We start from the raw sequence: 9,482 nt of genomic DNA, 5'->3' as shown, positions 1-9,482 counted from the left end.
ATGACTTCCAGGGCTTTGATGAAACCTCAGATGCGAGGCCTTCTGGCCAAGTGTCTGCGATTTCATGTTGTTGGAGCCTTCGTTGTATCCCTGGGGATTGCAGCTTTCTATAAGTTTGCTGTGGCCGAACCAAGAAAGAAGGCATATGCAGATTTCTACAGAAATTATGATTCCATGGAAGATTCTGAGGAGATGAAGAGGGCTGGTATCTTTCAGAGTGCAGAGTGACTGTGGAATGTAAAGAATTTCTTTGGGTTGAGTTCAATTGAAGTTTGTCACTGACATGTGTTCCTGAACTATGAAGCATGAATATTGGGTTATGGAATAGTTTGTCTTGATAAATAAACAACTGACAAATTTAAAAAAAAACAACTATTGTTGAAAATGGGAGTATCACAGTCACCAGCTACTACTGTAAAAGGGTCTATTTCTTCCTTCAGTTCTGCCAATGTTTGATCCATATTTTCTGGGGCTCTGTAGTTTGGTATGTATATGTTTATATATTTTTTTAAAAATTTAAAGATTTTTTAAAAATTTTAAGCAATCTCTACACCCCACATGGGGCTCGAACCCACAACCCTGAGATCAAGAGTCCCATGGTCTGCCTGCTGCACTGACCAGGCACCCTGGTAGGTGTAGGTTTATAATTTTCATATCTTCTTGGTAGGTTGACCCTTTTATCAGTTGGTAATGTTCTTCTTTGTTTCTCATAGAAGTTTTCTTTTTTAACATTTTATTTATTTATTTGACAGACAGAGATCACAAGTAGGCAGAGAAGCAGGCAGAGAGAGAGAGAGAGGAGGAAGCAGGCTCCCTGCCGAGCAGAGAGCCCCGATGCGGGGCTTGATCCCAAGACCCTGGGATCATAACCTGAGCCGAAGGCAGAGGCTTTAACCCACTGAGCCACCCAGGCGCCCCTCTCATAGAAGGTTTTTTTTTTTTTTTTAAAGATTTTATTTATTTATTTGATAGACAGAGATCACAAGTAGGCAGAGAGGCAGGCAGAGAGAGAGGAGGAAGCAGGCTCCCTGCTGAGCAGAGAGCCCAATGCGGGGCTCAATCCCAGGACCCTGAGACCATGACCTGAGCCAAAGGCAGAGGCTTTAACCCACTGAGCCACCCAGGTGCCCCTCTCATAGAAGTTTTTGACATAAAGTCTATTTTGTGTAATATTAGCATGGCTATCCCTGCTCTCTTTCAATTACTATTTACATGGACTTTCTTTTCCCCTCTCTTTCATTTCAATCTATTTGTATCTGTGGATCTAAAATGAGTCTCTTGTGGGAAGCATGCAGCTGGATCATGTCTCTTATCTCTTCTGTCACTGTCTGCCTTCTCTTTGGAGAGTTTAATCTATTTATCTTTAAAGTAATCACTGATAAGAAAGGACTTACTTCTGGGGTGCCTGGGTGGCTCAGTCGGTGGAGTGTCTGCCTTCACCTGGGGTCATGATCCCAGAGCTCTGGGATCAAGCCCCACATTGGGCTCCCTGCTCAGTAGGGAGCCTGCTTCTCCCTCTCCCACTCCCCCTGCTTGTGCTCTCTCTCACACTCAATCTGTCAAATAAATAAATAAAATTTAAAAAAAAAATAGAAAGGATTTACTTCTGCTATTTTATTATTTGTTTTACAAGTGTGTCTTATACGTATTTTGTTCCTTAATTTGTTCGTTACAATTTTCTCCTGTGTTTCATTGATTTTTTTTTTTTTACTGTGTACCACTTTGATTCCCTTATTTTGTTTTCTGTATATGCTCCATTATTTTCTCCTTATTTACCTAGGGTGACAGTAAGTATCCTCAACTTATGACAATGCAGTTCCAATTAGTACAACTTATCTTCAACAATATACAAAATTCTGCTCATCTGCATCCCTTCCCCTTTGTATTGTTACTATCACAAATTACATCTTGATACATTGTATTCCCATTAACATACCTTTATAATTCTTGCTTTATGGACTTGTTTCCTAAATCATATGTATGTGTGGGGGGGGAGAAGGAGTTGCAAACCAAGAATACAGTAAATCTGGCTTTTATATTCACTTATGTGGTTGCCTTCCCAGTGTTATTTTCTCCTGGGTCTTCTAATTGCTAGCAAGTGTTCGTTTCAGTCAGAAGGACTCCTTTTAGTAATTTTTTGTAGGGCAGGTATACTAGCTTCAAAGTCTCTGAACTTTTGTTTATCTGGGAGTATCTTAGTTTCTCTTTCCTTTCTGAAGGATAGTTTTACCAGATACAGAATGCTTGGTTGACAGGTTTTTCCCTTTCATCACTTTAAATGACTTTCGCTGTTTACTGGACTCCGTGATATCTGATGAGAAATCAGCTGTTATTCTCACTGGTGATCCCTAGTATGTAATGAGTCACTTCTCTCTTACTGCTTTAAAGGTTCTCTTGGTCCTTCTTTTTCTTTGTAAAGATTTATTTATTTATTTTAGGGGGTGGGCAGAGGGAGAGAGAATGTCAAGCAGATTCTGTGCTGAGCGCAATCTCATGACCCTGAGATCATGACCTGAGCCGAAACCAAGTCAGCTGCTTCACTGACTGTACCACCCAGGCACCCCTCTTGGTCTTTATTTTTCAATAATTTAATTATAATGTCTGGTATGGATCTCTGGTTTCTTTTCTTTTTTTTTTTTTAAAGATTTAATTTATTTATTTGTCAGAGAGAGTGAGCACAGGCAGACAGAGAGGCAGGCAGAGGCAGAGGGAGAAGCAGGCTCCCTGCTGAGCAAGGAGCCCGATATGGGACTCGATCCCAGGACGCTGGAATCATGACCTGAGCCGAAGGCAGCCGCTTAACCAACTGAGCCACCCAGGCGTCCCTCTGGTTTATTTTCTGCTTGGAATTTGTCAAGATTCATGATTGTTACTAAGCTTGGTAAGCAATCAGCCACTGTTTCTTTGAAAGTTTTTCTCATTTTTTCCTGCCTCTGGGATGCCTGTTATACCCTCGCTTATACACTTGCTTGTGTCCCAAAGGTGTCTCAGGTCCCATTCATTTTTCTTCATTCTTTCTTCTTTTGGCTCCCCAAACTGGATAATTTCAATTGACCAATTTTCAAGTTCAGTGGTTCTTTCTTTTGCCCACTGAAATCTTCTGTTGAAACCATCCAGGGAAATTTTCATCTTATCTTACTTTCCTGCTCCAGAATTTCTATTTGCTTTTTTCATATAAGTTCTCTTTCTTATTGATAGTCTCTATTTGATGAGACTTCATTCTCCTGATTTCCCCTAGTTCTTTGTCTATGGTTCCCCTTAGCTTTTTGAGTATACTTAACACAGTTATTTTAAAGTCTTCTTCAAGTCTACTGTATGCATCCTCAAGGGATCACTTGTTAGTTTCTCATTTTCCTGCAAACAGGCCATGCTCTTGTTTCTCAGCATGCTTCATTTTTGTTGTTGTTGAAAATTAGGTAATTTAAATACTACAATGTAGTAATTCCGTAAATCAGGTTTGTCCCCCTCTGGGTTTGTTGTTTGCTGTGGGTTGCAGTTGTCTGAATGACTTTCCTAGATATTTTTTTTTTTTTAAGATTTTTCTTTATTTGACAGACAGAGATCACAAGTAGGCAGAGAGGCAGGCAGAGAGAGAGGAGGAAGCAGGCTCCCCGTTGAGCAGAGAGCCCGATGTGGTGCTCGATCCCAGGACCCTGAGATCATGACCTGAGCCGAAGGCAGAGGCTTTAACCCACTGAGCCACCCTGGCGCCCCTCCTAGAATATTTTTAAAACTGTATTTCTCACTGTGTGTGGTCAGTTCCTTTAGCTTCTGATTAGCAGCTGTTGGACATTTCTTAAAGGCCTGAAGGAAGGACACAAGGAGGAGGAGGAGGGGGAGGAGATGGAGAAAGGTGGAAAAGGAGAGAGGAAGAGGGCAGGGTGGAAGGGAGGAAAGAGGAGAGGAGGCAAAGTACTTTCTTGGTGTTTGCAGACTGACTCCATGTTGGGGCACTCCTGTAACTCCAAGCCACGTCACTTACAACTCTGCCTTAGCCTCCACTTCCTGCTTGGGGTGAGACTAAAGATCACCAGAGGTAAACACTTAGGGGCTTCTAAAATCTTTTCTGAGCACGCATCCTGCCCCGGGGATGGGAGGATTTTCAAAGCCATTAATCCCCCAAGTAGCTCCTCCCCCAGCTTTTCCTCTCAGGCTTTCAGCACTTCTACTGTTTGTCCCAACTGTCATCTTTTCCGCCATATGGCAGCACTTTGTTCATTTGTACTCAGGGAATGCCCTCCATAGTCCCTCCCTGCTTTGAGAGTTACGACGTGGGAAAAAACAGAAGCCTTGCATCATTCCTTCAAGGAACCCCCAGACAGATCAAAACAGGCGCACACAATTCCTCAGGAGATAACGAATTGCTCTATTTGAAGGAACGGTACAAGTGTACGAAGTGGACACAACTGAACGAAGAGGGCACGGAACACACAGCGCACGTGCACTCCCTGCCGTGGATGTCACCTGTGGCTGTGGGGAAGCCTGTCGAAGGCTCAGCGGTCATTGCCCTTCTGGGGTGCCCTCGTCAAAAAGAAACTCTGCCATGCAGGAGTTCTGGGGTCCCATTTTATGCAGGCTGGTTAGGTGATCGCTCAAGTCTTTGATGGATGTCACCCTCACTGGATGAAGTTACAGGGATGACTTGGCCATTTTTGTCAATGGCCGCTTTGTGCAGTGCTGGTGGTGATCGAATCACATTTTGCACCAAGAGTAACCTATGCTCCATGGTCTCCAGCTTGCTCTCCCGGTCACCACAGTCTGCTTTCTTGCCATCCTGAGGGAAACTTGGCCACCTTGTGGGTCCCACAGTGCCATCATTTTCTCAGCACGGTCCCTCTCCTCAAGAGCTTGGTGAGGAAAATCGGTGGCAACATTCCTCAAAGCCAAACTCATCATGGCCAAAATAGAAAGATGGGGACAGGCAGATGCAGGAGGCACAGCGTTCCAAGGGGATCCGGTGGCTGACGGTGGCCTCCAGGTCCTGGTGGTGGTCCGAGCCCACCTGCAAGGGGGGCACTGTTGTCATTGTTGTCACCATGGCAGATGGCTTAGGAGGGTGGTGGCCGAGGGGCACTGGACTGGCAGCTGGTGCCTTGGAAGGGTCCAAGGGTGCTGGGAGCAGATGTTAGCACTCGTGGCTTGGGACAGCGTGAGTACCAGACGCTTCTGAGAGCCTATTCTCTGCCAGGCCACGTTCCAGAATAGGAGGCTACACAGTGAGTGACAGAAACTAAACCCCTGGCCTCTCACAGCTCACAATCAAGGGGAGGACTTCTCAGTCCTGGCACTGCGGATACTAGGGGCTAGACACTTCTGTGTTGCCGAGGGTCATGCTGTGTGTCACAGGACGCTGGGCCGCATCCCTGGCCTCCACCCACTAGCTGCCACGGGCATGGCTCCCTGGTTGTGACAGCCCCAACTGTCCCCAGACAAAAATCCCTGGCTCCTCCACCCCCACTGGGAACCAATGCTCCAGTGAGGAACTGTGGGATCCGAGTTTCCATTCTCACATGCTGTGCTACTGTATCCATGTATGTTTAAGCCACCATTCCTGTTTGACCCTGATCCCTTAGCAGCTGTAGCAACAAAGAATGCAATCGCCACTGTCGTCTACTTGCAACATGCCAGGTCCCCTCCCCAGGAATTTTACATCCACTGATGTGACAACTGAGGCTGGGGCCAGTCAGTGCTGTGCCCGGGGAATCAGGGCCGAGCAGCTCGGCCAGGCCTGCTTGACTGCAGAAGTCTGGTACCTCCTAACTGCTGGGCTGAGCAGTGCCTCCGTTAAAAAAGGAAGGGACGGGTAAGCTGAGGGGTCCAAAAGCCCCACAGGGCCCCAGGCTGTACCCAAGCTGACAGCAACAGGGGGTCGGGGCTGGGGGACTGGGGGGCATGGTGCTCGGCCCGTGTGCGGCTCTCCCCCAGCTGACTCTGGATGCCGTGGCCGTGCTGGAGGTGAGTCACCAGATGGGTGTTTGAGCGCTGCGGGGCGAGTGGCAACTTTGTCCTGGGCTGCTGTGGCTGGCCAGTGCCAGCCAGGATGGGGACAAGGTCAGCTACCTCGTGGGGCTCATGGGGTGGGACCCGCAGAGGGTGAGGGTGTGGTGGCGGTTCAGGTGCACAGCCCATGGGAAGCCCTGCGACTGCTGAGAGCGGATGACAGGACATGACGGGTCACCTCCTGCACACGTCAGCTCCCGTGGGCTTCGAGCTGAGCGAGCTGTCCCCCCTCCTCCAGTGTCACCCAGACAAGGAGGCCCGTGTGTCCACTCCCTCTACCTCCTTTGGACACCATTTTCTCCTTTCTGGCCCTCCCCAGGGATAGGTAGGTCCCTTGGGGTTTTAAAATGTAGGTTTTATTATTATTCAGATATGGCGAGGCTAACAGAGCAGGAGATAGTCCGTTACTCACCGACCCCAGGAGGCGGCGGCACCACACCACGTGCAGCCACGCAAAGGAGCAAGTAAGGCAGAGACGTGGGCAGGAGCCTTCACTGTGGTTTCTACGGGACGGAAGGCAGGATCAGTCAGCTTAGGACCGGCTGGCCTGAACAACCTCTTCAGGCTCTGGGGGAGAGTGGCCGGCCTAGTCATCTGGTCCTGGGCCCTGGGGACATCAGGGCAAGGGGACACTGCCTCCTGGAGCGTGGCAGCCTGCTGATGGATCAGAGGAGGAGCGGAGGCAGGCGAGGCGTGTGCTCTCCCTAGGGATCAGCGAGCCCTGGGAGGGGCAGTTCCTCCCGCAGCAGCGAGGCCCCCGGAACTCAAAGCATCAGAGTGGAAATAATAAAAACCGCAGCGGACACTTTCCCCACCTCTCTGCTCCCACCACCAGTTCTCCCGTCTTGCCTGTTTGTGCGGCCACCCCGTCCGCTGGGGATAAAGGCCAAGGATGCCTCTCCAGTCCCCCCGACCCCAAGAAACCTGGCATCCCTGACCCCTCCTGCCGACTGTCCCTGTCACCCCCTGCTCCGGCTCCGCGGATCCCTGATAGCTGCTCGTGTGGCCCGCAGGCCCCTGGTGGCTCCCCTAGGGGCTCCTGCCTGCCTTGGCTTTGGAGACACACCGCTCTGGGTCCTTCTCCCCTCATTTTCATCATCTCTGAGACAAGAGCATTTTCTCATGGTTTGGTCCCTGGTCCCTTTCTCTGGGGTCAGGCCGAGGCCACACAACCAGCCCCGCTTGGTACTTTTGCTGCTGATAAAGGGGCTGGAGGTGCCTCATGGGCTACGTGTCTAATTGTGAACTTCTGAACACAAAATTCACTTTCCCTTTTATGTTGGCTAAAAAAATCCAAGAGGCCTCTTCCTGGGGGCGGGGGCGAAAGGAACGGGGCCCAGGACACCTCGAAGAACACGAGAAGCCTTTCCAAGTCTGCAACGTGAAGCAAAGACGGGAGCTTTCTGGTCTTTTTATGTGTGATTCTTGGGGGTGTGGAGTGGGGAGAAAAGTGGTCCCCCCGTCTGCTTCATTGCGGTGTTCTCAGCCTGAGAACGTCTGGTCCACCCAAAGCCCGGACCCCAACCTTCATACACTGAGTCCTCGGCGCAAGTGGAGAGACAGCAGGCCTATGGTACAGCATAGCTCGTGCCCCAGGAAGGACGGAGGCCAGCCTGACCGCCCAGCGCCCCTACCCCCGACTCGGGCTCCAGAGGGAACGCACACCTGTCCTGAGCTCCCGCGGCCGTGGTCGTAAACTACCCCCAAGCACAGTGGCGTAAAACAACATGAATTTCTGATCTTTTGGTTCTGGAGGGCAGAAGTCCTCAAATCAAGCTACTGGCCAGGCCAAGATCCTTCTGGAGGCTCTGTGGGCCATGTGTGTCTTCACCCCTCCAGCTTGCAGAGTGGCCCACGCTCCCTGGCGCATGGCCTTCCTCCTGCAAAGCCAGCAGTTGGAGCTTGTTCTAGTCTCTCTCTGCGTCCTACTTCTGTTGTCTCTTTCCCTCTCTGGCTTGGACCCTCCTGCCTCCCTGTCCTAAGGACCCTTGGATGACGTAGGGCCATCGGCATCACCCAGGATCTGCTTCCCTCTCCAGAGCCTTGCCTTAACCCCGTCTGCCAAGTCCCTTCCGCTGTGGAAGGTGACATAGCGTCAGGTTCCGGGGATGAGGCCATGGACACCTGGGGCGGGGGATGATTCTGCCCGCCCCAGCACCCACGGAACGCTTCTTGGGGGAAGTGGTATGTGGACCCAGTTCTGGAAAAGGGCGGGTGGGGATGGGGGTGGGGGAGAATTCCAGGCCCCCGCAACAGGGCACATCAAACAGCAGGCTCCCCGAATACCTGCCCCGGATGTGATCCGAAGGCCCTTGACATCAGCCTCCGAACCCCAGGCAAAGGAGGCCCCTTTCCAGGTTTGGTTCTGTCAAGTGGGGGATTCTCACCTGGGCCGATTTTGCCCGCAGGGGACACCTGGCAGTGACTGGAGAGATAACTGGTTGGCACAGCAGGGGAGGAGGGATGGCTAGAGCTGCACCCCAACCCCCCCACCAGCAGGAAGACTCTTCCGGCTCAAAGGTCAGTGGGACAGAGAGAGAGAGAGAAAAAGAGAGAGAGAGAGAGAAGCCCCATTTACAGCACAGGGACTAACAGCTGTTTCCTGGCCCTGTCTCTCCAAACTTGGAGGGGCTCCCCCCACCCCCTAGAGGGTTTCTGCTCAGAGACCTTTGGCCTTTCACAACAGTCCTGCCTTTCTTGGGAAAAGCAGCTTTCAGTTCCTCCCGACCCTTGGCCTGCCCTGGGTGCACTCGGGTGGGTTAAACACTCCTCCCCGGGGAATGCAAGACCCAGACCCAGGACGGTGGCCGGAAGAGCCGAGGCGCTTCTCCTCACCCCACCCGACCCCGCTTCACCTTGCCCCGCCCCGCCCCAGGCTGACCACTCTGGCCTCTGGGTCCCCGCACGCACTAAGGACACAGGGCACTGGTCACTGGGCGGGCACAAGGCTAGCTCATTCACAAAGCATGGGGCAGCAGGGGACAGGACCGGTGACAGGTGGAGGGGTTAGCTGTGGGGTCACTGGGCTGGGGCAGGACTGGGGAGCCCTACTTGCTCACCAGCCATGGAAGGGACCCTGGCGTGAGTGGTCTAATTCACGGCCGGAGGCGACAGGGGCGGGCCATGCCAGAATGGGACAAACCCGGGCTGGGGTCTTAAGTGTGGCTGGCCTCCCAGGAAGGGCCTGTTTCTTGCTCCTTCAGCCGGCAAACCTCTGACATCTCCTGGCTGCCAGGCCCTGTGCTGGGCACTGGTGGTGACAAGACCAGCCGGCCCCGCAGGGAGCCATAGCGACGGGGGAGAGCAGGGCTCGTGCTGGCGGCTGCCGGGGGCTCTCAGCTCTGTTCTCATCACAGCACCTGCGGGAACAGGCTGGCTGCCCTGCCGGGGCAAGGGACGGGGGCTGGTGGCCAGGGGAAAGGAGGGAGGCAGGGGTGTGAGCAAAGCGAGGCTGGGCAGTGCCCCTGGGAGACAAGGGCCAC

The 9,482-nt window shown here is 51.7% G+C and overlaps 1 protein-coding gene across 1 annotated transcript; it reads left to right on the top strand.

The window, feature by feature from the left end:
- LOC308354128 (cytochrome c oxidase subunit 6C-like) lies at nt 1–228 on the top strand (the record flags this gene model as incomplete). Its single annotated transcript, XM_080821432.1, has 1 exon — nt 1–228. One exon carries the CDS (start codon nt 1–3, stop codon nt 226–228), a length of 228 nt encoding a protein of 75 aa, XP_080677558.1.
- Nucleotides 229–9,482: the final 9,254 nt, after the last annotated feature.

Source organism: Martes martes, assembly GCF_963455335.1.
Source record: "Martes martes genome assembly, chromosome: 1".
In the NCBI taxonomy this organism is placed as follows: Eukaryota; Metazoa; Chordata; class Mammalia; order Carnivora; family Mustelidae; genus Martes; species Martes martes.
This window is presented reverse-complemented; position numbering and strand designations above follow the sequence as displayed.